Genomic DNA, 27,608 nt, shown 5'->3' with positions numbered 1-27,608 from the left:
TGTTTCACCCGTCTTTGTTCTTGTCTCCACCCCCCTCCAGGTGTCGCCCACCTTCCTGTTTTCTAGTTTTCCCGGTTTTGACCATTCTGCCTGCCCTGACCCTGAGCCTGCCTGCCATTCTGTACCTTGTCACACCACCCTGGATTATTGACCTCTGCCTGCCCTGACCCTGAGCCTGCCTGCCGTTCTGTACCTTGTCACACCACCCTGGATTATTGACCTCTGCCTGTCCTGACCCTGCCTGCCGTTCTGTACCTTGTCACACCACCCTGGATTATTGACCTCTGCCTGTCCTGACCCTGAGCCTGCCTGCCATTCTGTACCTTTTGACTCTGATCTGGATTACTGACCTCTGCCTGCCCTTGACCTGTCGTTTTGCCTGCCCCCTGTTCTAGTAATAAACTTTTGTTACTTCGACACTGTCTGCATCTGGGTCTTCCCTAAAATGTGATACATTTGCTGTTTGTTTTGGTTGTGTTTCAGATTATTTTGTGCCCAATAGAAATGAATGGTAAATAATGTACTGTGTCATTTTTGAGTCACTTTTATTATAAATAAGAATAAGAATACTTTTCTAAACACTTCTACATTCATGTGGATGCTGCAGTACCAGGATTACGTGTAATCATGAATGAATTGTGAATAATGAGTGAGAAGGTTACAGACACACAGACATCATATCCCAAGACATGCTAACATCTCACCATTACAATAACAGGGGAGGATGTTAGCATGTCTTGGGGGTATGATATTTGTGCTTCTGTAACTTTGTCATTCATCATTATTCACAATTCATTCAGGATTATTCGTAATCAAGGTAGCATCCACATAAATGTAAAAGGGTTTAGAAACATATTCTATTTTTGATGTAGTCATTGCGTGCTATGAATATGAGACCAAATACTTAACTTTTTAATACTATAATACACATGTAAGTGAATTTGTACCAATAGTTTTGGTATCCTAATTTCTAAACGGAAAATACCCTCAAATTAAAGCTGTCAGTCTGCACTTAAACTTCATAGTCTTTGTATAATTTCATCCAAATTGCTAAAGTACAGAGCCAAAACAACAAAACAATTGTCACTGTCCCAATACTTTTGGAGCTCACTGTACTTGAAGAACTGGTAAACTGATTTTGTCAGACAGCTCTCCAATGTGGACCTGACAGAAACAATGGAATGTTTTCAATGTTTTGGAAATTCAATGTTCACTATTTTTGGCTTTGGGATATTCATTAAAAAGCTATAAAATCATTTTAATATCATTATTTCATAATGCATTTAATGTTTTAAAAAAAAGATCTATACCAAAATCAAAAACCATGATTATATTTTAATAACCTAACCGAAATCGAACCGACCTCAAAAAGTCCTCATCACTAATCGCTCAGCACGGACATACAGTTGAGAGTGTTGTACATTTTCAATGCCAGCAATAAGAGTAAAGCATGTCTGCTAAATGGCATATTTATTATTTATTCATAAGAGTCCCACTCACCGTCATGGCATTGGAGAGGCTAGTGTTGTAGACACAGGAACGTACAGAGTTTTCTGCTAAACAAGCCTCAAACAGCTGTAGGGATTCTGAGACCCTCAGGTCAAAGTCCTCCACAGACTTGTTAGCCATGTTGAAGTACAGGTAGTCTGAATATAACCTAAAGCAGAGGGACACACACACACACACCAACCAGAAAACATACTTTCTTCAGCTACATTGACCAAATGCACAGACATTCCTATAGTGAAAACTATGTGACAGCATGACAAAACATGACTTAGTCCTACAGGTGTAGCACTTAATTTGATCACGCTGTTGTGTGAGAAGTTTCCGTGAGCACCCTGTTGTGTGAGAATGGTGTACTCAAGGTTTAAAAAGGCTTCTAAAGTTTGTAATTTCCACTTAAAAACGTCAGATGTTATTTGCCCTAACAAAACATTTATCAACCCCCTACAAAAATGTCCATTCATTATAATCATTTACATTTCCTGGTGCTGCATGATTATTTTCCTACTGTGAGAAATTGGTCAAATTAAAATTCCCACATATTTACCTCTCTACTGGGTCTCTGAGCATGACAATGATTTTAGCGTTGGGCTGAACTGCGTGGATGAAGTCCTGGGCCAGGAAAGGAGGCTCCCCATCTGCCCGGTAGTTATAGAGATAGCTCCAGGCTTGGTTGTCCCACATTGTGGATGCGCTTGCTTCACCTGTCAATCAAACATATTTGTGATACCCATTATGGGATTACACTTGACATTGCATATAACACAACAGTGGAAACCTCTCATAATTCCTAAATAACACTGGACCTTATGGTGGCTTTAGCAACAACATTCTACTTCAAAACCTTGTCCTTAAATGTCAGTTTTGAGTGTTGGCATTATCGTGCTGGTTAGTGCCGAGCCAATTAAGAGGGAATGGAGTGAATAATGGAGTGAGAGAACTGATAATGGAGGAAGGAGAAACAAACAGTCTTCTGGTGTTAATCAGTGTCGAAGGTCCTAGACTGGCTGGGAATACTGAATGAGGTTTGTAATCACACAACATCTCTTTCTCTCTCACACACACACACACACACACACACACACCACACACCACACACACACACACACACACACACACACACACACACACACTTTGTTGAAATCAGTACATCCCAAGAGTTTCTAAAGATGTTTAAAAACGACCTAATTATTATAATTCAATGTATCCAGTAGATATAAATGACCTACGATGACCTGTAGGTTACCTGTAATAATGTGTCGCTGGCTGTGGTCTCCAGAGGTATTCCCCAGTATTCCCTCCTGGATGTGGTAGGCAGCCAGTTCAAACAGGTCCAGGTAATCCTCCACAGGGAAGCGTTCTAGGAGGCCATCTTTAAGATGGATGATACCTGCAAGGGAGAGCAACACCATGGTCAATGACGTCATCATTCAATCAAATGTCACTACCGTCTACTTCCATCTATGATCTATCATAGACCTTCTCAAAACCAAACGAAAAAGTGTTGTACCAAAACTTCTGTGTCATTCAAAGGTGATCAAAGTCTGAGAGGAAGTTCTGTCCATACTTTCAAACTTGTCAGAGCTCAAAGAAGATCAAGACTTCATACTAGATGGCCCCAGGAGACATGATGTAGATGCCCTTCTGATTCAATTGTCAGCACAAAGATCAACATCCAAAACCATTTCCCCCTGCTGCTTTGAACGCCCACAAACTCACTTGGCAATGGAGCCTGAAATCAATGCGCTCTGCGTGATCAACAGTATAGCTCTCCTCAGAGTGTGATCTGACACCTACGCTGCCTCTCAGACTGAAACATCTCATTCAATTAGATGAATTACAACAGACACTAGTTTGGATGGCTGGACCTGGTCTCATCCATCACCCACACACTACAGTAGAGGTTCAGAACAACACATAATCACTTGGTACAAATCTTTGAAAAAGGAAAATTATAAGCAGATGATTATCATAAAAGAGACAACGCTTTGAGTTTTCATTCAGTTATATTGTTACTAGTGTACATCGTGTAGAATGTAGGTACAATAATTAGGAAAAGAAGCACACAGTATTACCTCAAAATAGATATAATATGAATATAAATGGAAAGAAGTTATTCCACACATCACTGGTGGTTCCCCCTAGAAATGTATACTGCTCAAAAAAATAAAGGGAACACTTAAACAACACATCCTAGATCTGAATGAAAGAAATCATCTTATTAAATACTTTTTTCTTTACATAGTTGAATGTGCTGACAACAAAATCACACAAAAATAATCAATGGAAATCCAATTTATCAACCCATGGAGGTCTGGATTTGGAGTCACACTCAAAATTAAAGTGGAAAACCACACTACAGGCTGATCCAACTTTGATGTAATGTCCTTAAAACAAGTCAAAATGAGGCTCAGTAGTGTTTGTGGCCTCCACGTGCCTGTATGACCTCCCTACAACGCCTGGGCATGCTCCTGATGAGGTGGCGGATGGTCTCCTGAGGGATCTCCTCCCAGACCTGGACTAAAGCATCCGCCAACTCCTGGACAGTCTGTGGTGCAACGTGGCGTTGGTGGATGGAGCGAGACATGATGTCCCAGATGTGCTCAATTGGATTCAGGTCTGGGGAACGGGCGGGCCAGTCCATAGCATCAATGCCTTCCTCTTGCAGGAACTGCTGACACACTCCAGCCACATGAGGTCTAGCATTGTCTTGCATTAGGAGGAACCCAGGACCAACCGCACCAGCATATGGTCTCACAAGGGGTCTGAGGATCTCATCTCGGTACCTAATGGCAGTCAGGCTACCTCTGGCGAGCACATGGAGGGCTGTGCGGCCCCCCAAAGAAATGCCACCCCACACCACGACTGACCCACCGCCAAACCGGTCATGCTGGAGGATGTTGCAGGCAGCAGAACGTTCTCCACGGCATCTCCAGACTCTGTCACGTCTGTCACGTGCTCAGTGTGAACCTGCTTTCATCTGTGAAGAGCACAGGGCGCCAGTGGCGAATTTGCCAATTTTGGTGTTCTCTGGCAAATGCCAAACGTCCTGCACGGTGTTGGGCTGTAAGCACAACCCCCACCTGTGGACGTCGGGCCCTCATACCACCCTCATGGAGTCTGTTTCTGACCATTTGAGCAGACACATGCACATTTGTGGCCTGCTGGAGGTCATTTTGCAGGGCTCTGGCAGTGCTTCTCCTGCTCCTCCTTGCACAAAGGCGGAGGTAGCGGTCCTGCTGCTGGGTTGTTGCCCTTCTACGGCCTCCTCCACGTCTCCTGATGTACTGGCCTGTCTCCTGGTAGCGCCTCCATGCTCTGGACACTACGCTGACAGACACAGCAAACCTTCTTGCCACAGCTCGCATTGATGTGCCATCCTGGATGAGCTGCACTACCTGAGCCACTTGTGTGGGTTGTAGACTCCGTCTCATGCTACCACTAGAGTGAAAGCACCGCCAGCATTCAAAAGTGACCAAAACATCAGCCAGGAAGCATAGGAACTGAGAAGTGCCCACCTGCAGAACCACTCCTTTATTGGGGGTGTCTTGCTAATTGCCTATAATTTCCACCTGTTGTCTATTCCATTTGCAAAACAGCATGTGAAATTTATTGTCAATCAGTGTTGCTTCCTAAGTGGACAGTTTGATTTCACAGAAGTGTGATTGACTTGGAGTTACATTGTGTTGTTTAAGTGTTCCCTTTATTTTTTTGAGCAGTGTATTTTGGCAGGGTGAAAAGGCTGTTGAAGCCAATGTAATAGTTTTCCATCCAAATCAATGGAAGCCAAGTTCTCTGGGCAGCTCTACCAAAGTAAAGACGGGGACTAGTGCTTACCAAACCTTTTCCTTGTCCACCAGTGGGGCTCTTTCATGGTGGTGAACTTGACCTCCGGGTGTAGCAGCAGTCTGTGAAACAGGTCCGTTGTGCCACATTTGGGCTGGCCAATGATGTAGAAATATGGCAGACAGCGCAGGCGATATTGCTTGTTGTCGTCACTGTGGTACAAGTGTTCCTGGAAATGTTTCCTTAGGTAGTCACAGACAGTCCGGAAACTCTTAGAGCGAACTGCATACAAGTTCTTACTGTAAGGATCCAATTTGGTTTTCCCAGAGAGCTCCTCATACCAGCATGGACTCTTGATATTGGGCAGGAACTGATGAGGAATAACGGAAAACAACTGGGAAGTACAAAACAGAAAAATCGTCAAAATACTTTTCAAACACTTCTAGACAATTGTAATGATGCTATTATCTTATTTGCTATTATAAATGCTTGAAAGGATTTTCGTCCTGAGACAAAACGGCACACATGAAACAACAGGCCAGACACTTTGCTCATACTCACATGAGAGTCCGTATTGACAACGTCCTTCAGAGGAGGCAGCTTCCTTGGGCTGAACTCAAGCTTAGATGTAATGCACTTCACCAGGAGCTTAATGTTGGCATAGTCCTTGGTAGAAGACAGGTTATGGGAGAGGGTGCTGCTTGGGTTGACTATAGTCCTGAGGTGGAACGGTGACAGGGTCAGCATCAGACCCTTTTTATCCCAGGTTAAGATGTAAGAAGCCATGATGAGGAAGGTCAATGTCAATCCTAGCAGGAAGCTGATAACCTTGACCTTTCTGACACTCCTCAGGGGCCCCAATGACCATTGAGGAACTCGCCTCAACTCTAGGACACTGGGCAGGCCTCTGCGGCTGTTATCCCCATCGTCCAAACAGGGCATTGTGCGTCTCTTCCTGTAGTTCTCAACTTACATAGGGCAGGGTGGGCCATATGTGTAGTCCATTTGAGGAATTGCACCATGTTTGTAGTCTGTGAGAGACATGCTGTAGACCGGATGGAACAGGGCTGTGTGGAGGGGGATGGGGATGTCAGAGGGGAGGGACTTCGAGGCACATCTGCCGTCAAGGCACATCTATTGTGGGATGGAGGTGTGTGGAGGAGCAGTGGAGGGTTCATCTATCATGACTGCTCCAAATGTTGCTGTAGGCACACCAGGTACTGTAACACCACATATGGTGCTTAAAACAGAGGAAACTTTTGGACACGGCAATTCTCAATTAATCTGTGATTCGTTTTTCCCCTTCAATGGTGTAGTGTTTTGGGGGGCCCTGGACTTTGTAATAGACAGCTCACAGCTGTTTCCTGACCAGGTGCTAAGTATTATTCCAGGATGAGGGTTCATTTAGGGGCAATCGAACATGAGTCATCTCAGATGAATTCTTCTTCCTCCACTAGCAAGGGTGACTTCAGCCCAATTACTCATGACAACCTCACATGCAGCTCATAGTAGAGTGTGAGTTCTTGTCGGATAACGCTCCCCTGCTTTAAGGAGAAGGATAATACAGTGGGTACAAAAGCTTATAATGTGAGAGCATAATGGTAAGTCTGCACCTTCATCCTCTGCATTTGAGGCTTATCAAAGTCCTTAGAAGACAGTTTCATCACTATAGGTTCAAATAAACATCAACATTTTAGAACTGGCCAGATCTCTATCCTACAGGGAAATACAAGGTTGATCCATGAAAATGGTATGTTTTGGAGATTAAAGGTTTTCTCGTGACACCAAAAGTGTACTGTATTGATACAGGTGGACGAGCATTGCTGCAAAGTCTTTCCCTCAAGTTAGAGAGAGAAAGCGAGTATTATTTCTGGACCTGTGTGTTGAAGAATTCCAGACACAGGACCGACCAAATGTTTCAAAACCTCTTCCATCACACTTCCTGGAGCCATAATTCATTCTGCTTTCTTTCCTTCCAGAGTTTATACACGTTAACAATTACTCTGGACGTTGAAATTAAACCCCTGCCCAGATACAGTGAATTACACTTGGTACACTCAATGATTTCAGTGTTATTCGTCATTGCATAACTGTTGTTCTATTCGCTCTTGGGCCTTATTAAACAGAGACCACTAAACACTTCAGTGATTTAAAATAATCACATATTATATTTCTATCACTGGCTGTCAAAAACTGTGGGTTACACTTTACTTGAGCCATGTGTCATACAACCTATAGCGTACAGCAATTAAAAACACATTTAGTTAAAAGACACATTCAATGTATAATATGATACAGCATATGCCATTTAGAATATGCTTTTATCCAAAGTGACTTACAGCCATGCACGTATACATTTTTTACATATGAGTGGTCACAGGAATCAAACCCACTATCCTGGCATTGCAAGCGCCATGCTCTACCAACTGAGCTATGCATCATTATGTAGTATAAAGGTTTGTATCCTACTTACAAGGTCTCAGCTGAATGTGTTCTTCTCCTGGTCTTGATCTTGGTGTTGCTGATGGAGAGGGTCCCCTGTCCTCTCTCTGTAAAACCCATGGAAAGTTATTGTCTGCCAGAGCCAGCATCAAACATCCGAATTGTAGGCTTGATTTCTGTAGAGAGAGAAGAAGGGGATGGGGGGTGGGGATGTGCAGGACAGAGAGATGAGGATAGACAATATGAAGGAAAGAGTAAAGACAAGGTACCAAGGAGAGAGGGCAAGACAACCATTAAAGCCCATATAGAAGCATCTGTGACGGAACTTGCGTGGGAAACTGACAGGGCCTGAGAAGGAGGAAGGAGCAGAGGAGGTTGTGAGGGGAGGTGGGAGTGTGGGAGCCAGAACTGAAAAAATATATAGCAAAATATATATTTTAGATTTTAAAAAATATTGCAGCTTTAAGACATTTTAAATACATTCCAACATATATTACGGAATGCAGTTCAAGTCAATAAAAAAATGTTTGTAAAAATGTATAACAAAATATATGTTAAATGCATCGGAAAATGTATTTAAAGTATTTCAATATATATATACACTACCAGTCAAACGTTTGGACACACCTACTCATTCAAGAGTTTTTCTTTATTTTTACTATTTTCTACACTGTAGAATAATATTGAAGACATCAAAACTATGAAATAACACATATGGAATCATGTAGTAACCACAAAAGTGCTAAACAAATCAAAATACATTTTATATTTGACATTCTTCAAATAGCCACCCTTTGCCTTGATGACAGCTTTGCACACTCTTGGAGCGTTGTACGATGTATAGTTTTTGTTTAAATCAATAAAAACAAAAATACAACAATAATAAAACATTAAAAAATTAAATAAAACATTCATGCATGTCTTTGTATTGCCATATTATCAGTAGCCTATTGCAATTCTACATATTGAGAGTTGCAATGACCTTTATATTAGAAGTGTTTATCACATGCTACCGTAGTGACTGTAGAGTTTCTTTAACTTTCCAGTCTGGTCTCTGCTCTAGCACATGCACAGTAGCTATGCCATTAGATAAGATATGTAGCCAGGAAATAGAGAGAGCTATGCCTTAATCCCCTTAGGCCTTACATGTCTCTATTTCTTTCACATGGTTCTTTCTTATGGCATGTAAATATCCCTGTGTTTCATACTATATTATAGCAATCATTTATAGGTATAATATTATGCCTTATGTTTGTATATTAATACTATGGAGTATATTACTGTGCATCGCTCTGCATGGCTCCTAATGATTGTTTACTCTGCATAAAACACATTAAAATGGAAACAGCTGTGTGTGTGTGTGTGTGTGTGTGTGTGTGTGTGTGTGTGTGTGTGTGTGTGTGTGTGTGTGTGTGTGTGTGTGTGTGTGTGTGTGTGTGTGTGTTTGTGTGTCTGTCTGTCTGTGATGGGCCTCACTGTCATGTTCTAACCGAACAGCACTACAGTGGATAGAACCAAAACCAATCAGTATTAAGTGTAAAGTGAGTGCATATCCAGCCAACCACTCAGAAGAGGTCCAGCTAGACGTTTTTACATGGTCCTTCGCATCGCCGGATTCTGACCTGCTATATTTGAGATGTTGAGGTGCCCCAAAGAGGAGTCTGTGAATCTTGCCAAGAGGCGCCTGTCAGCACCCACTTCAGCCCACAGCGCCACACAAAGCCGTCACGTCACTGAAGAAGATGGCGCAAGTTCTGGTTAGCAACCAAGTTGCCTGTGTTTATTTTTAGGAAATGTTGTGCGTGCATTCGCAATGTAAATTTGGGGGTTTATATGGTTGGGGATCATTGATGATGTTCACTGCATCCTACTGATACAGTACCTGGCTAGTGCAATTTATCTTGTTACATCTGTAACTTATTTGTTCTTTCGCAAGCTGGTAGCATTGTTTGCCTGTTTAATGCATAAGTCTAAGTTCAGAATGGCCAGTTAAAGATGCACTATGCAGAAATCGCTCCGCCATTTCCTGGTTACTAAAATTCTAATCGTTTTCCTAATTTCAGTTTATGAGACAAAGTAAGCAAGTATAGTGTAGAGAATCATTATAGCATCTAAACCGCTGTGAAATATAATTTCCATAACCAAAAATATAGTATTTTTAGCTGTTTGAAGCTGGTGTACAAAACCAAAAGTAAAAGACGCAAAAACAAAACTTTAGAACAGGAAGCATACACATATGGCACATAAAACAGATCTACCGCGTCTTAGACTTGCTTTCAATGAGAATGACAGCTCTATAACACACATTTCTAAAAAGTTACATATTGCCGCTTTAATGGGCCTATTGCATTGTTATAATTATTATTATGAGTATCAAATTAAATCAATGCACCGAATACAACAGGTGTAGACCTTAACATGAAACGCTTACTTACAAGACCTTAACCAACAATGCAGTTAAGAAAATATTGACTAAATAAACAAACATTTTTTTAAAGTTACACAATAAAATAACAATAATGAGGCTATATACAGGGGGTACCGGTACCAAGTCAATGCATGGGGATACAGGTTAGTCGAGGTAATTTGAACATGTAGGTAGGGGTAAAGTGACTATGCATAGATAATAAACAGCGAGTAGCAGCAATGTAAAAACAAAGGAGTATGAGGTGCATGTTACTATTACTGGAAGAGAGTGTGTTATAAGCCAGCTAAAGTTAGTAAGTTAGTAGAAGATTCTAGACCCCTGGAGCGCTTCCGCATGCGCATTTGATTTATCTGATAAGCTCTCTAGCTGGCGAGAGGTTCTAGAAGTTTCAGAGACCGTCCTCCATGCTCCAGCATGCACAGTAAGATTCATGACTCCGGCACCAGACTCAGATAAGATCTCCACCAGTCAGCAGAGAGGGCCATAAATCTAGCCTGTCTAAGTAATTAGTTCTCTCTCTGAGATATGTTTATAAATACACTGCTGTAAATGTGTATGCTGTTATGTGAATATCCCTGTATAGATGCTACGCCATTCTTTCCTGAGTAAATATTTCCGTTGCATAGCTTACAACATTGTTTGTTATTGCCTTTCAGAACCACAAGTCGATTTCAAAATCACTGAAGAGTATGTTTATGTGTTAATACTACATGTGGTGGTAATGAAGATAAAGAAAACTGGATATGGACACATCTGCCTTGTAGTGAGTCAGAACCTTAACAATCAGCATTAAGTACTTGCGGGTGAGGGTATTCACAGCCGACCGGTATTCACAGCTAGTCGAGGTTCTGGCTGAGGGGGGTGCAGACCTTGGTGTGGTGGACTGTGCACTCTGCAGTTGTCTTCATCTGCTGGGGAGCTAAGGTCGCTCCGGGGAGCAGAAGCAAAGCCGATGCTCCCTTGCCTCTAGCCGACGGGGACTAGAGGGATGTCTTTCGGGAAAGCGGCTAGACCACCACGGGGGGGCGGTATGGCGTGATGTAGGCTCCAGCCGGGGAGGGCTGGAGTAGTGTCTCTCAGGTGAGGGCCGACTAGGGGAGTATCGGCTGCGGTGGCCCTCCAGCGACGGTGACAACGGCTCTAGTCAGGGGGGCCTAGAGCAGGGTTTCTAAAAACTCGGTCCTGGGGCCCCCCCTTGGTGCACGTTTTGGGTTAATGCCCTAGCACTACACAGCTGGTTGAAATAACCAACTCATCATCAAGCTTTGATTCTTTGAATCAGCTGTTGTAGTGCTGGGGCAAAAACCAAAACGTGCCCCCAAGAGTGGGGGCCAGGACCGAGTTTGGGAAACCCTGCCCTACAGAAGTGACAGTCACGAGAGTAGAGGCGGTATTGATGTGTCCATATCAAGAGTTTTATTCTGTAGTTTACCACCACACAGTTGCACATACACACAAGATCACTTCTGATACAGCCAACTGCTTAGATGGCTCCAGCTACCCGTTTTTAGACTACCAGAAGAAGGTTAACATTAGCATCATCGCTAACAGCTACACAAAGTGTAGACATACGCTCGCCCCGCACATACAGTGCCTTCGGAAAGTATTCAGACCCCTTGACATTTTCCACATTTTGTTACATTACAGCCTTATTCTAGAATTGATTAAATTGTTTTTTTCCCCCCTCGTCAACACACAATACCCCATAATGACAAAGCAAAACAAGTTTGGAGAATGTTTTGATAATAATTTTAAATAAATAATTGAAATATCACATTTACATAAGTATTCAGACCTTTTACTCAGTACTTTGTTGAAGCACCTTTGGCAGCGATTACAGCATTGAGTCTTTATGGGTAAGACGCTACAAGCGGGGCGGCAGGTAACCTAGTGGTTAGAGCGTTGTACTAGTAACCGAAAGGTTGCAAGATTGAATCCCCAAGCTGAAAGGTAAAACGCTGTCATTCTGCCCCTGAACAAGGCAGTTAACCCACTGTTCCTAGGCCGTCATTGAAAATAAGAATTTGTTCTTAACTGACTTGCCTAGGAAAAAGGTTAAAAAAAAGAAGCTTGGCAGATCTTCTCAAGCTCTGTCAGGTTGGATGGGGAGCGTCGCTGCACAGCTATTTTCAGGTCTCTCCAGAGATGTTCGATCGTGTTCAAGTCCAGGCTCTGGCTGGGCCACTGAAGGACATACATAGACTTGTCCCGAAGCCACTCCTGTGTTGTCTTGGCTGTGTACTTAGTGTCGTTGTCCTTTTGGAAGGTGAACCTTCGTCCCAGTCTGAGGTCCTGAGCGCTATGGAGCAGGTTTTCATTAAGGATCTCTGTACTTTGCTCAGTTCATCTTTCCCTCGATCTTGACTAGTCTCCCAGTCTCTGCCGCTGAAAAACATCCCCACAGCATGATGCTGCCACCCCCATGCTTCAGCGTAGGGATGGTGCCAGGTTTCCTCCAGATGTGATGCTTGGCATTCGGGCAAAATAGTTAAATCTTGGTTTCATCAGACCAGAGAATCTTGTTTCTCATGGTCTGAGAGTCTTTAGGTGCCTTTTGGCAAACTCCAAGTGGGCTGTCATGAGCCTATTACTGAGGAGTGGCTTCAGTCTGGTCACTCTACCATAAACGCCTCATTGGTGGAGTACTGCAGAGACAGTTGTCCTTCTGGAAGTTTCTCCCATCTCCACAAAGGAACTCAAGTGCTCTGTCAGAGTGACCATAGGGTTCTTGGTCATCTCCCTGACCAAGGACATTCTCCCCTGATTGCTCAGGTTGGCTGGGCGGCCAGCTCTAGGAAGAGTCTTGATCGTTCCAAAGTTCTTTCATTTAAGAATGATGGAGGCCACTGTGTTCTTGGGGACGTTTAATGCTGCAGAAATGTTTTGGTACCCTTCCCCATATCTGTGCCTCAACACAATCCTGTCTCAGAGCTCTACGGACTATTCCTTCAAACTCATGACTTGGTTTTTGCTCTGACATGCACTGTCAACTGTGGGACCTTATATAGACAGGTGTGTGCCTTTCCAAATCATGACCAATCAATTGAATTTACCACAGGTGGACTTCAAATCAAGTTTTAGAAACATCTCAAGGATGTTCAATGGAAATGGGGGCATGGCTGTGCAATTTCAGAAAGTTGCATGAAAATATGAATCACTGATGCATTTTGTTCATGTCTTATGATTAACTTGGGCAAAATACTGAATGGTTAGCTTCCCGAGTGGTGCAGTGGTCTAAGGCACTGCATCGCAGTGCTAGCTGTGCCACTAGAGATTCTGGGTTCGAGTCCAGGCTCTGTCGCAGCCGGCCGCGACCGGGAGGCCCATGGGGTGGCGCACAATTGGCCTAGCATCGTCCGGGTTAGGGAGGGTTTGGCCGGCAGGGATATCCTTGTCTCATCGCACACTAGCCACTCCTGTGGCGGGCCGGGCGCAGTGCACGCTGACACGGTCGCCAGGTGTACGGTGTTTCCTCCGACACATTGGTGCGGCTTGCTTCTGGGTTGGATGGGCATTGTGTCAAGAAGCAGTGCCGCTTGGTTGGACTGTGTTTCGGAGGACGCATGGCTCTCGACCTTCGCCTCTCCCGAGTCCGTACGGGAGTTGCAGTGATGAGACAAGACTGTAACTACTACCAATTGGATACCACGAAACTGGGGAGAAAAAAAGGGGTGATTTTATTTTTTTAAATACTATTCTATTACTATCACTTTCAACACATTTAGTTGATTTCCTACTAAGTTCAATACATTTTTTAATATTAAAAAAGTAGGAAATTGTCACGTCCTGACCATAGTAAGATGTTATTTTCTATGGTAGAGTAGGTCAGGGCGTGACAGGGGGTGTTTTGTGTTTTTCTATGTTTTCTATTTCAATGTTTAGTTCTAGTTTTCTATTTCTATGTTGGTCCTCGTTGTCTCTAATTGGGTTTTAGTAGGGTGTTTTTTCACCTGTGTTTGTGGGTAGTTGTATTTTGTTTAGTCTATGTACCTGACAGAACTGTGAGCTGATCGTTTTCACTTTTGTTATTTTCTTTAGTGTTCTGTGTTAAAATAAAAAGTCATTATGAGCACTCAACACGCTGCGCTTTGGTCCCCTCGTTACGACAGTCGTTACAGAAATCAACTAAATGTGTTGAAAGTGATAGTAATAGAATAGTATTTAAAAATAAATAAAATCACCCTTTTTTTCTCCCCAGTTTCGTGGTATCCAATTGGTAGTTACAGTCTTGTCTCATCGCTGCAACTCCCGTACGGACTCGGGAGAGGCGAAGGTCGAGAGCCAAGCGTTGTTTTTTTACATTTATTTAACTAGGCAAGACAGCTAAGAACAAATCCTTATTTACAGCTCCTAGCCTGGTCAAACCCTAACCCGGATGATGCTGGGCCAATTGTGCGCCACCCTATGGGACTCCCAATCACGGCCGGTTGTGATATGGCCTAGAATCGAACCACGGTCTGTAGTGACGCCTTTAGCACTGAGATGCAGTGCCTAAGACCGCTGCGCCACATATTGTTGAATTCAGTTTTAATGTCTGGATTCTGTGATCCCGTCCGTGTTCTCCACAACGCAGATTTTATAGGGCCCTACAAAACGCTTTATAGGACCTTACAATACCTTTTATAGGGCCCTACAATACATAGAGAGGAATTTAAGAAGCTGCATTAGGAACCACTTTGGCCACCCTGTAGACTAGATGTCATTGCCATTCATTTAATAATATTATCAGGCATTACATACATTTCATGAAATACGCAAATGTATTTAAAATACATTTTATATATATTTTAATATTTATTTACCGTATGGAAGGGAATGATTGATACAGTAACACACACCCACAGTCATTTCTACCATAATCTAGAATCCTTGTGGATATCCGAGCAGATGTTTGCAGCCACCATGAGTGCTCAATGTTACAAAGGTTGATGTGAGTCCAATTTCCATTTGGATTACTCACAATGTCTACATGCTCTTGAGCTGAGGTAGAAATACAATTACCCCAAAAGGGTCCTCTCCACAAGGTGGTTGCCTGGTTACCCATCCACATCCGCTCTGGCCAATCTGTCTCACTGTCTCTTTCTCTGTTTTCTGAATTAAATTGGAGTATTAGGGCCTGCAGGAGCAAATATCAAGATTTATACGTGGCTTTCATTCCCTGCCAAGGAGATAAATTGTAATCTATTGACTTGAGCTGAGTGAGGCCAGCTGTGTAACTTCAGCATTATGCTTATGAACGCAAACACATTCCGACTGTTCTGATTGGTCCCAGAAACCGAAGGGTTAGACCAGAGCCTACACGATGATGTTATCAACTTTGATACTCTGATTGGTTACATTTGTTAGAGACGTTCCAATCACTGATTATTTTTTTTGTACAACGCCCCTCACACAAACAACTTCTAGGATGGCAGATTAATAAATTAGTATTGGGACAGTGACAAATATTTTGGGGAGTTTGGCTCTGTACTCCAGCACTTTGGATTTGAAATTATACAATGACTATGAGGTTAAAGTGATGAGTGGGAAAGTTACAGACGCACAAATATCATACCACCAAGACATGCTAACCTCTCACCATTACAACAACAGTGGAGGTTAGCATTTTTCTGGGGTGGTTATAATATTTGTGAATCTGTAACTTTTTCATTCATCATTATTCACGATTCATTCAGGAGTATCCGTAATCATGGTAGCATCCACATTAATGTGTAAGTGTTTAATAACATATTATATTCTTATTTACAATAAGAGTGATGACCCAATACATTATTTACCATTCATTTCTATCGAGCACAAAATAATCTGAAACACAACCAAAACAAACAGCAAACGCATCAACAAATTTGTAGTCACAAGCTTGAAGTAATCATTGTGTGCTATGAATATGGGACCAAATACTACACTTTTGACTACTTTAATACACATATAAGTGAATTTGTCACAATACGTTTGGTTCCCTAAAATGGGGGGACTATGTAAAAAAAAAGTGTTGTAATTTGACCCCTTTAAATTAGTGGATTTGGCTATTTTAGCCCGTTGCTGACAGGTTTATAAAATCGAGCACAGAGCCATGCAATCTCCATCGACAAACATTTGTAGTAGAATGGCCTTACTGAAGAGCTCAGTGACTTTCAATGTGGCACCGTCATAGGATGCCACCTTTCCAAGAAGTCAGTTCGTCAAATTTTTGCCATGCTAGAGCTTCCCCGGTACCGAGGCAGTGGAAACATCTAGGAGCAACAACAGCTCAGCAGCGAAGTGGTAGGCCACACAAGCTCACAGAATGGGACCGCAGAGTGCTAAAGCGTGTTGCGCATAAAAATAATTTGTACTCGGTTGCAACACTCACTACCAAGTTCCAAACTGCCTCTGGAAGCAATGTCAGCACAAGAACTGTTCGTCCGGAGCTTCAAAAATTGGGTTTCCCTGGCCAAGCAGCCGCACACCAGCCTAAGATCACTATGTGCAAAGCCAAGCGTCGGCTGGAGTGGTGTAAAGCTCACAGCCATTCGACTCTGGAGCAGTGGAAACACGTTCTCTGGAGTGATGAATCACGCTTCACCATCTGGCAGTCCGACGGACGAATCTGGGTTTGTCAGATGCCAGGAGAACGCTACCTGCCCAATTGCATAGTGACAACTGTAAAGTTTGGTGAAGGAGGAATAATGGTCTGGTGCTGTTTTTCATGGTTCGGGCTAGGCCCCTTAGTTCCAGTGAAGGGAAATCGTAACGCTACAGCATACAATGACATTCAAGTCGATTCTCTGGTTCCAACCTCGTGGCAACAGTTTGGAGAAGGCCTTTTCCTGTTTCAGCATAACAATGCCCCTATGCACCAAAGCGAGGTCCATACAGAAATGGTTTGTCGGGATCGGTGTGAGAGAACTTAACTGGCCTGCATAGAGCACTGACCTCAAACCCATCGAACACCTTTGGGATGAATTGGAACGTCGACTGCGAGCTATGCCTAACATCAGTTCCCAACCTCACTAATGCTCTTGTGGCTGGAAAGCCTTCCCAGAAGAGTGGAGGCTGTTATAGTAGAAAGGGGGGACCAACTCTGTATTAATGCCCATGATTTTGGAATGAGATGTTAGACGAGCAGGTGTCCACATACTTTTGGTAATGTAGTGTATAAGTGAATTTGTCCCAATACTTTTGGTCTCCTTAAAATGGGGGGACTATGTACAAAAAGTGTTGGACTTTCTAAACAGTTCACCTGATATGGATGAAAATTAAAGCTGACAGACTAGTCATTGTATCATTTCAAGTACAGGGCCAAAACAACAAAACATTTGTCACTGTCCCAAAACTTTTTGAGCTCACTGTAAGTAGGGATCGATAGAACAGCGGAATTAAATTCAGCATGAGTCGTCAGGCAAACAAGGTGTAGGTCCAGTATGTAGTTTGCATGCAAGCAGAGCATACATAAACTGTGTCTCCGGGATGAGAGATCAGTGGTGGTACTAGTACAAATGTAGGATCTTAATTTAAGCCATTTTGCTACAGCAGGAAAATAATCCTGCAGCAACAGGAAACGTGAATTATTATGTGGATTATAATTTATGAACATTTTATAGTGGTTGATACATTTAGGTAAGGGAAAACCAAGTCTGAAATTTCAAAGTGGAAATTACAAACTTCAGAAGTCTTTTTAAACCTCAAATACACTACAAGTTTTACATTTCCTGTATTTCCTGAAAACATTTCCTGCAACAGTAGGGCCGGGATGATACCAGTATCATAATATTTTTTCCATGGCAAAAATGCAAACAACATAATGATGTTAGTTTCCAACATTAGAAGTTAAATCCGCTTTGTGTTTTGTTTTACTTGCCATCACGCTAATGAGTATTGCGATACAGGTATCATCCCGGCGCTATGCAACAAGGTGATCAAATTAAGATCCTACATCTGTACTGGTACTGGTGGAGGAGGGAGGGGAGATATAAAGCTGAAAGCTGGGTTCTGCTCTCTCTCCTGTGTCTTATTTTTGTTGTTGGGGGAGGGGGGGGCAGTCTGCCCTACCGCTGAGGAATGAGCTAACATAAAACCCACCTGACCCCCCACACTCAGGAGGGCACGGAAACACTTGAATACACAAATGAAAATAGCAGGTCTCCTTGTAATGATATGCAGTTACAAGCCAGATGCCTACAGACTCAGGGCCATGGAAACCCAGCAGCCCCAAATCTCATGTTTTACTTTCTCTGTAAACAGAGGAGGGATGTCTCCAGGAGCCCATTACAGTAGGTCTCTCCCTTTCCCACACACACACAAACCCCCAACAGTGACCGTACGCACATATTGTCACGAACCGGCTCGAAGTTCGTAACAAAAAGGGAGACAACGTGGAGATAAGGAATAACAAAATATATTTATTAACTAAAGTAAACTAAATACAATTAGCAATGGTGTGTGTAGTCAGTAATCAGTAGTGTAAGTGAGTGGTTGCGTGCATAAATGTGATAATGAGGGGTGTTGAAAGGTGTCAACGCAAACAAACAAAACAGCCACAAAAATGGCACAACCAAAATCTATCAGTGTGTCTGCATGGAGAGTCTCCTCAATGAATGGGGAAGAGGTGTATTTATCCTGGGACACACCCAAGCCCAGCTGTGTCCCATTTCGCTGACGACCCTCCCAGCTCCGCCCGCCGACATCCTAATAAGGAAAACAAGAACAAAGAGAAAGAATATGGCAGACAGAGTGGGAGGGTCGTCACAATATCCCAACCAGAAGCCAAGGATTACAGGCAACATCCGCAGTGAGTTAAAAGTTGAGCTGCCACTTTCAAGGAGCAGGACACTAATCCAGACTCTTATAAGAAATCCCGCTATGACCTCCTATGAGCCATCAAACAGGCAAAGCGTCAATACAGGATTAAGATTGAATCCTATTACCCCGGCTCTGATGCTGGTCGGATGTAGCAGGGCTTGCAAACTATCACGGATTACAAAGAGACACCCAGCTGCGAGCTGCCCAGTGACACAAGCCTACCAGACAAGCTAAATGACTTCTATGTTCACTTTGAGGCAAGCAACACTGAACCATGCATGAGAGCACCAGCAGTTCCAGACAACTGTGTGATCTCACTCTCCGTAGCAGATGTGAGTAAGAACTTTAAACAGGTTAACATTCACAGGCCCTGCGACCAGACGGATTACCGGGACACGTACTCAGAGCATGCACTGACCAGCTGGCGGGTGGCTTTACTAACATTTTCAACCTCTCCCTGACCTATTCTGTAATACCTACATGTTTCAAGCAGACCACCATAGTCCCTGTGCCCAAGAATGCTAAGATAACCTGTCTAAATGACTATTGGTCCACAGCACTCACATCTGTAGCCATGAAATGCTTTGAAAGGATGGTCATGGATCACATCAACCCCATGATCCCAGACACCCCGGACACACTCCAATTCGCATACCGCCACAACAGATCCACAGATGATGCAATCTCTATTGCACTCCACAGTGCCCTCTCCCACCTGGACAAGAGGAACACCTATGTGAGAATGTTGTTCATTGACTACAGCTCAGCATTCAACACCATAGTGCCTCCCAAGCTCATCACTAAGCTAAGGACCCTGGGACTAAACACCTCCTTCTGCAATTGGATCCTGGACGTCCTGACGAGCTGGCCCCAGTTGGTGAGGATAGCAACAACACATCTGCCATGAGGACCCTCAACACGGGGCCCCTCAGTGGTGCACGCTTAGTCCCCTCCTGTAAGACTGCGTGGCAGCGCACAACTCCAACACCATCATTAAGTTTGCTGATGACACGACGGTGGTAGGCCTGATCACCGACTACGATGAGACAGCCTATAGAGAGGAGGTCAGTGACCTGGCAGTGGTGCCAGGACAACAACCTCTCCCTCAACATCAGCAAAACAAAGAAGCTGAATGTGGACTACAGGAAACGGAGGGCCAACCACGCCCCCATCCATATCGACAGGGCTGTCGTGGAGCGGGTCGAGAACTTCAAGTTCCTTTGTGTCCACATCACTAAGGAACGAACATTGTCCACACACACAGTCATGAAGTAGTCACAACAACGCCTGTTCCCCCTCAGGAGGCTGAAAGGATTTGGCATGGGCTACATCATTGAGAGCATCTTGACTTGCTCTATCACCGCTTGGTATGGTAACTGCTTGGCATCCGACCGCAAGGCACTACAGAGGGTTGTGGGTACGACCCAATACATCATTGGCGCCGAGCTTCCGGCCATCCAGGACCTCTATACCAGGCAGTGTCAGAGGAAAGCCCTAAAAATGGTCAAAGACTCCAGCTACCCAAGTCATAGACTATTCTCTATGCTACCGCACGGCAAGCTATCCAGACTATTTGCATTGACCCTTTTTGCAGTAACTCTTTTGACTCCTCACATAAGCTGCTGCTACTGTTTATTATCTATTCTGTTGCCTAGTCACTTTACACCTACATATATGTACTGTACATACTGTATCTACCTCAGTTACCTCGTACCCCTGCACATCGACTCGATAGTGGTACCTTGTGTATATGTAGTCAAGTTATCGTTACTCATTGTGTATTTATTCTTCATGTTATTCTTTCTCTATTATTTTTCTCTCTACATTGTTTGGAAGGGCCCGAATGTAAGCATTTCTCTGTTAGTCAACACCTGTTGTTTACAAAGCATGTGACAAATAACTTGACCACATGTGTACACGCACACACTGTTCCCTACTCCATTCCATTACATATTCCACCTGTCAGTGTATGTCCCTCTGACCATTACCCCTGGTCTCTCTCCATGCCCAATCCTCAGACATCTTGAAGAGAGAGGGTCACTACCGCCAGGAAGACACAATGCTGTGACAGTCCGATATTAAAGGTAGAGTGTAATTCATATAAAATGGCAGATTTACATGTTCTTGTGTAATTCATGAATATCAGGCCCTGTGGCATTTAATTGGGAGTAGGTTAGGCAGTCACCTGTATTTCACAGCCTCCATCACACCCTCCATATCCATCCACACACACACACACACACACACACACACACACACACACACACACACACACACACACACACACACACACACACACACACACACACACACACACACACACACACACACACACACACACACACACACACACACACAGCAATCAGCCCCCTCTTCACCCCTCTCTGTGCTGTGGGAGAATGTGACAGGCAGCAGCCCAGTGGGATTCCTAGGTAGGCTTTCAAAGACACAAAGTGCTATCATTGGGGATGGCTCCTTCCTTTAAAGTACTCGCTTTCATCCATGTTCTGGAATGGGAGTGTGAAGTATTTAAAAAAAACTGAATATATTCAGACGTCAACATTTCCTCAATCAAAGTTTGTACCGACAGATGTAGCCAATTGAATAGCATATCATTATAGAAAATGCATCATCTGCATATGCCCACACATATTGGAGGCTATCTAATTCCAGAATAGGCCATCATCACGGCCAATGGTGAATGATAATTCTTCAAGTTTTAACGGTGAAACATCCAAACTGCATCTCCATAGCAATGACTTGATTGATCTCAATCAGTTTCATGGGAATATTCATTTAGTGAATTAGAGCTGATGGTATTTTTTGTTTCAATCAAAGCATACAGTGCATTTGTAAAGTATTCAGACCCCTTTACTTTTTCCATATTTCGTTACGTTACAGCCTTATAAAATGGATGAAATATTTTTTTTACTCATCAATCTACACACAATACCCCATAATGACAAAGCAAAAATAGTTTTTTTTAGATATTTTTGCAAATGTATTAAAAAAACAAAACGGAATTGCCATATTTAGTATTCAGACCCTTTGCTTTGAGACTCGAAATTGAGCGCAGGTGCATACTGTTTCCATTGATCATCATTGAGATGTTTCAGCCACTCAGTAAAAGGCAGATGACAGCCCACTTGGAGTTTGCCAAAAGGCACCTAAAGACTCTCAGACCATGAGAAACAAGATTCTCTGGTCTGATGAAATCAAGATTGAACTCTTTGGCCTGAATGCCAAGCAACATGTCTGGAGGAAACCTGGCACCATCCCGCCTGTGGATGGTGGTGGCAGCATCATGCTGTGGGAATGTTTCTCAGTGGAGGGACTGGGAGACAAGTCAGGATTGAGGGAAAGACGAACGGAGCAAAGTACAGAGAGATCCTTGATGAAAACCTGCTCCAGAGTGCTCAGGACCTCAGAATGGGGCTTTGTCCAAACGGACAACGACCCTAAGTACACAGCCAAGGCAACACAGGAGTGGCTTCAGGACAAGTCACTGAATGTCCTTGAGTGGCCCAGCCAGAGTCCAGACTTGAACCCGATCTAACATCTCTGGAGAGACCTGAAAATAGCTGTGCAGCGATGGTAAGCATCTCACCTGACAGAGCTTGAGAGGATCTGCAGAGAAGAATGGGAGAAACTCCCCAAATACAAGTGTGCCAAGTAGAGGTCGACCGATTATGATTTTTCAATGCCGATACCGATACCGATTATTGGGGGCCCCCCAAAAAAAGCTGATCCTGATTAATCGGCCAATTTTTTTTCTTTATTTGTAATAATGACAATTACAACAATACTGAATGAACACTTATTTTAACTTAATATAATACATCAATAAAATCAGTTTAGCCTCAAATAAATAATGAAACATGTTCAATTTGGTTTAAATAATGCAAAAACAAAGTGTTGCAGAAGAAAGTAAAAGTGCAATATGTGCCATGTAAGAAAGCTAACGTTTAAGTTCCTTGCTCAGAACATGAGAACATATGAAAGCTGGTGATTCCTTTTAACATGACTCTTCAATATTCCCAGGTAAGAAGTTTTAGGTTGTAGTTATTATAGGAATTATAGGACTATTTCTCTCTACACGATTTGTATTTCATATACCTTTGACTATTGGATGTTCTTATAGGCACTTTAGTATTGCCAGTGTAACAGTATAGCTTCCGTCCCTCTCCTCGCTCCTACCTGGGCTCGAACCAGGAACACATTGACAACAGCCACCCTCGAAGCAGCGTGACCCATGCAGAGCAAGGGGAACAACTACTCCAAGTCTCAGAGCGAGTGACGTTTGAAACGCTATTAGCACGCACCACGCTAACTAGCTAGCCATTTCACATCGGTTACACCAGCCTAATCTCGGGAATTGATAGGCTTGAAGTCATAAACAGCACAATGCTTGAAGCATTGAGAAGAGCTGCTGGCAAAACGCACGAAAGTGCTGTTTGAATGAATGCTTACGAGCCTGCTGGTGCCTACCACAGCTCAGTCAGACTGCTCTATCAAATATCAAATCATAGACTTAATTATAATATAATAAACACACAGAAATAAGAGCCTTAGGTCATTAATATGGTTGAATCCGGAAATTATCATCTCGAAAAGAAAACGTTTATTCTTTCAGTGAAATACGGAACCGTTCCGTATTTTATCTAACGGGTGGCATCCCTAAGTCTAAATATTCCTGTTACATTGCACAACCTTCAATGTTATGTCATAATTACGTAAATTCTGGCAAATTAGTTCGCAACGAGCCAGGCGGCCCAAACTGTTGCATATACCCTGACTCTGCGTGCAATGAATGCAAGAGAAGTGACACAATTTCACCTGGTTAATATTGCCTGCTAACCTGGATTTCTTTTAGCTAAATATGCAGGTTTAAAAATTCCATACTTCTGTGTATTGATTTTAAGAAAGGCATTGATGTTTATGGTTAGGTACAGTCGTGCAACGATTGTGCTTTTTTTGCAAATGCGCTTTTGTTAAATCCTCCCCCGTTTGGCGAAGTCGGCTGTCTTTGTTAGGAAGAAATAGTCTTCACACAGTTCGCAACGAGCCAGGCGGCCCAAACTGCTGCATATACCCTGACTCTGTTGCAAGAGGTAACACATTTTCCCTAGTTAAAAGAAATTCATGTTAGCAGGCAATATTAACTAAATATGCAGGTTTAAAAATATATACTTGTGTATTGATTTTAAGAAAGACATTGATGCTTATGGTTAGGTACACGTTGGAGCAACTACAGTCCTTTTTTGCGAATGCGCACCAAATCGATTATATGCAACGCAGGACAGGCTAGATAAACTAGTAATATCATCAACCATGTGTAGTTAACTAGTAATTATGATTTATTGATTGATTGTTTTTTATAAGGTAAGCTTAATACTTGCTAGCAACTTACCTTGGCTTCTTACTGCATTCGCGTAACAGGCAGGCTCCTTGTGGAGTGCAATGTAAAGCAGGGGGTTAGAGTGTTGGACTAGTTAACCGTAAGGTTGCAAGATTGAATCCCCGAGCTGACAAGGTAAAAATCTGTCGTTCTGCCCCTGAACAAGGCAGTTAACCCACCGTTCCTAGGCCATCATTGAAAATAAGAATGTGTTCTTAACTGATTTGCCTAGTTAAATAAAGGTGTAAAAAAATATATTTAAATAAATAAATAAATAAAAAATTTTAAAAAATCGGCATATTGGTGTCCATAAATACCGATTTCCGATTGTTCTGAAAACTTTAAATCATCCCTAATTAATTGGCCATTCCGATTAATCAGTCGACCTCTAGTGCCAAGTTTGCAGTGTCATTCCCAAGAACACTCAAGGCTGTAATCGCTGCCATGGTGCTTGAACGAAGTACTGAGTAAAGGGTCTGAATAATTGGGTAAATGTGATATCAGTTTTTTTTATAACTTTGCTCACATTTCTAAAAACCTTTTTTGGCATTGTCATTATGTGATATTGTGTGTAGATTAATGACTGAAATTAACAATTTAATACATTTTAGAATAAGGCTGTAATGTAACAAAATGTGGAAAAAGCCAAGGGGTCTGAATACTTTCCGAATGAACTGTATATCGGCTAACCATCCTAAAATCTCATCAGAAATTAGGTGTTTTTGGTGTAACAGTAGCGTTATAGGCCTACTATGCTATCATATTTTGTTATCTTATGTAAAATGCTAATTAATCCTTTATGTGATGTAACGTCACATTTTATCAAATCAAATGCTTACTTACAAGCCCTTAACCAACAAAGTAGTTAAGAAAATGAAGTTAAGAAATTTTTTACTAAATAAACTAAAGTTAAAAAATAAAAGACCAACAATAAAATAACAATAACTATGCTACATACAGGGGGTACCAGTACCGAGTCAATGTGCGGGGGTACAGGTTAGTTGAGATAATTTAGGTAATATGTACATGTAGGTAGGGGTACGCACAGATAATAAACAGCAAGTAGCAGCAATGTAAAAAAGGAGGTGGGGAGGTCAATGCAAATAGTCTGGGTAGCCATTTGATTAGCTGTTCAGCAGTATTATGACTTGGGGGTAGAAGCTGTTAAGAAGCCTTTTTGGACCTAGACTTGGCGCTCCGGTACCACTTGCCGTGCGGTAGCAGAGAGAACAGTCTTTGACTAGGTTAGCTTTGGTCATTTTTAGGGCCTTCCTCTGACACTGCCTGGTATAGAGGTCCTGGATGGTGGGAAGCTTGGCCCCAGTGATGTACTGGGCCATACACACTGCCCTCTGTTGCGCCTTGCGGTCCGATATGGAACAGTTGCCATAACAGATGGTGATGCAACCATTCAGGATGCTCTCGATGGTGCAGCTGTATAACTTTTTGAGGATATGCGGACCCATACCAAATCTTTTCAGTCTCCTGCGGGGGAATAGGCGTTGTCGTGCCCTCTTCATGACTATCTTGGTGTGTTTGGACCATGATAGTTTGTTGGTGATTTGGACACCAAGGAACTAGGAAGCACTCAACCTACTCTGTGCTCGGCCCTCCTTTTCACTGTTTGCAAGGATAACTTTATTGTGACTAGGCATTTCATTGTATTGTGTAGCTTAAATAATTGTATTGTGTATTATAAATAAACTTTGATTTGATTAGTTTTGCGGACATGAGGCGGTCATTGTCACGCAACCAGGTAACCCTGCCTGCGAACTTCAAAACCAGTGTCTGCCCTCAGCCCAACTGGGAATTTCCTATTGGTCTAAGACATTGGTTGCTCCTGTGGGAGACCTAGGTTCATATCCCATGTGTTACATTAGCTTGAACACATGGTTACAATATACTGTACAAAAGAAAGCAGAGAGGTGAACTATCAATTCATATCATTTATTTGCATAGATGAAACATTCTATCAAATCAATTGAACAAGCAATGAACATAAATAATTGCAGGAAATTTGTTTTAAAACAGCCATAAAATCAAGCTTTTGGTGTGGTGTATTCATGCATCTCAATAAACTATAACCTACATGCATTATTGCCTCCAACTTGGCCCAATTCACATTTCCAATTGCCCACCCATACCAAGCTAGAATGGCCCTGCGTCTCAACCTATAGCCAATGTAGGCTAAATATCCCAAGCAGGGCTACAGCAACTTCCAGAGAGTCAGGCTCCTTGGGCTATGCGGTGGCCACTCTGGTTGGAGTGTCCTTGGCAGAACGGTGTAACCAAGTGGTCACATATCATTCTGGGTTCCACTGCGCAAGACGGGTCCATGGAGTTTTATGAACGTCAAGGCAGACACACAGTGAATTTGGATTTTTTGTAATGATCTGATTGGCCAAAGTGGTCAAGACTCCGACGGGCCTCCGCATTGCACACATGTAGTCTATAGTTGTTCATCATTCTCGCCACCATCAGAGAGAAGACAGGGAAGAAACCACCATTTACCTCTAGGCTACTATACATAGTTATTTGGTTTGTGATTCTATCATTTTTCATGGAATTTTTGTGGTAATTAAATATAATTTATTTAGAATTTATCCGAATACATTTTCCAGAAATAGTTTTACCAGCACTGTGTATTCTTAAATTGAAAAAAAGTGAGGGAGCGCCACTCCTCCGCGCTTTGGCAGCACTACACCCCTGGTATTTACAGCCTTCACAAAGATCTGCTTTGGGCAGGATTGACTACAGAAAAGGAGAAGGAAATAAAATACTACAGAGAGTGTGTTCTCTTTATCAATCATGCCATTATTTCAGATAAAATATGACATTAAAAAGTATTATCCTCTCTCTCCTCAGAGAGTGTGTTCTCTTTATCAATCATGCCATTATTTCAGATAAAATATGACATTAAAAAGTATTATCCTCTCTACCCCTTCAACATTTCTCCTTCCTCTCACATTGACTGACTATAGACAACTCTTGCCTGACTTTGTTGTGCAGTCCATCTCGCTCTTAATACTCGTCGTTCCAGAGACTTGGCAAAGCAGTTAAAGAGGAGAGTAAGAAAGTGAACTAATCCTGTCTACATGTTTACCACTTCCAGAGGAATGTCTCGTTCAGAACACTCTGTGAGGGGCTACCGGTCGTAGTGCAGAGAAGCTTCTTCTCTGGGATTGGGAAAGAGATGGCACAAAAACACTGAACCATTGCAAAAGAGTGCGATAAGAGAGGAATCCCCTTCTGGTAGGGGATATTTGT

At 42.7% G+C, this 27,608-nt stretch overlaps 1 protein-coding gene across 3 annotated transcripts in view; it reads right to left on the bottom strand.

Moving 5' to 3' along the window:
- The window catches only part of LOC106577042 (carbohydrate sulfotransferase 15), a 36,141-nt gene that overhangs the window by 4,436 nt on the left and 4,097 nt on the right, over positions 1-27,608 (bottom strand). For 2 of the 3 annotated variants that reach the window (XM_014154724.3, XM_014154726.3), the window contains exons 2-7: positions 7,766-7,910; positions 5,854-6,836; positions 5,344-5,686; positions 2,753-2,896; positions 2,054-2,210; positions 1,501-1,657 (exon numbers count right to left, since the gene is read on the bottom strand). In XM_014154724.3, coding sequence (XP_014010199.1) covers positions 1,501-1,657; positions 2,054-2,210; positions 2,753-2,896; positions 5,344-5,686; positions 5,854-6,234 — 1,182 coding nt within the window. In that variant the 5' untranslated portion in view covers positions 6,235-6,836; positions 7,766-7,910. The remainder of the gene's footprint in view (positions 1-1,500; positions 1,658-2,053; positions 2,211-2,752; positions 2,897-5,343; positions 5,687-5,853; positions 6,837-7,765; positions 7,911-27,608) is intronic. The other variant, XM_014154725.3, reaches the window with a different exon arrangement.

The sequence above is a fragment of the Salmo salar genome, chromosome 18, assembly GCF_965601325.2.
Source record: "Salmo salar chromosome 18, fSalSal1, whole genome shotgun sequence".
Taxonomy (NCBI): domain Eukaryota; kingdom Metazoa; phylum Chordata; class Actinopteri; order Salmoniformes; family Salmonidae; genus Salmo; species Salmo salar.
Note: the sequence above shows the minus strand (reverse complement) of the source record. Positions and strands in the feature narration are given on the sequence as shown.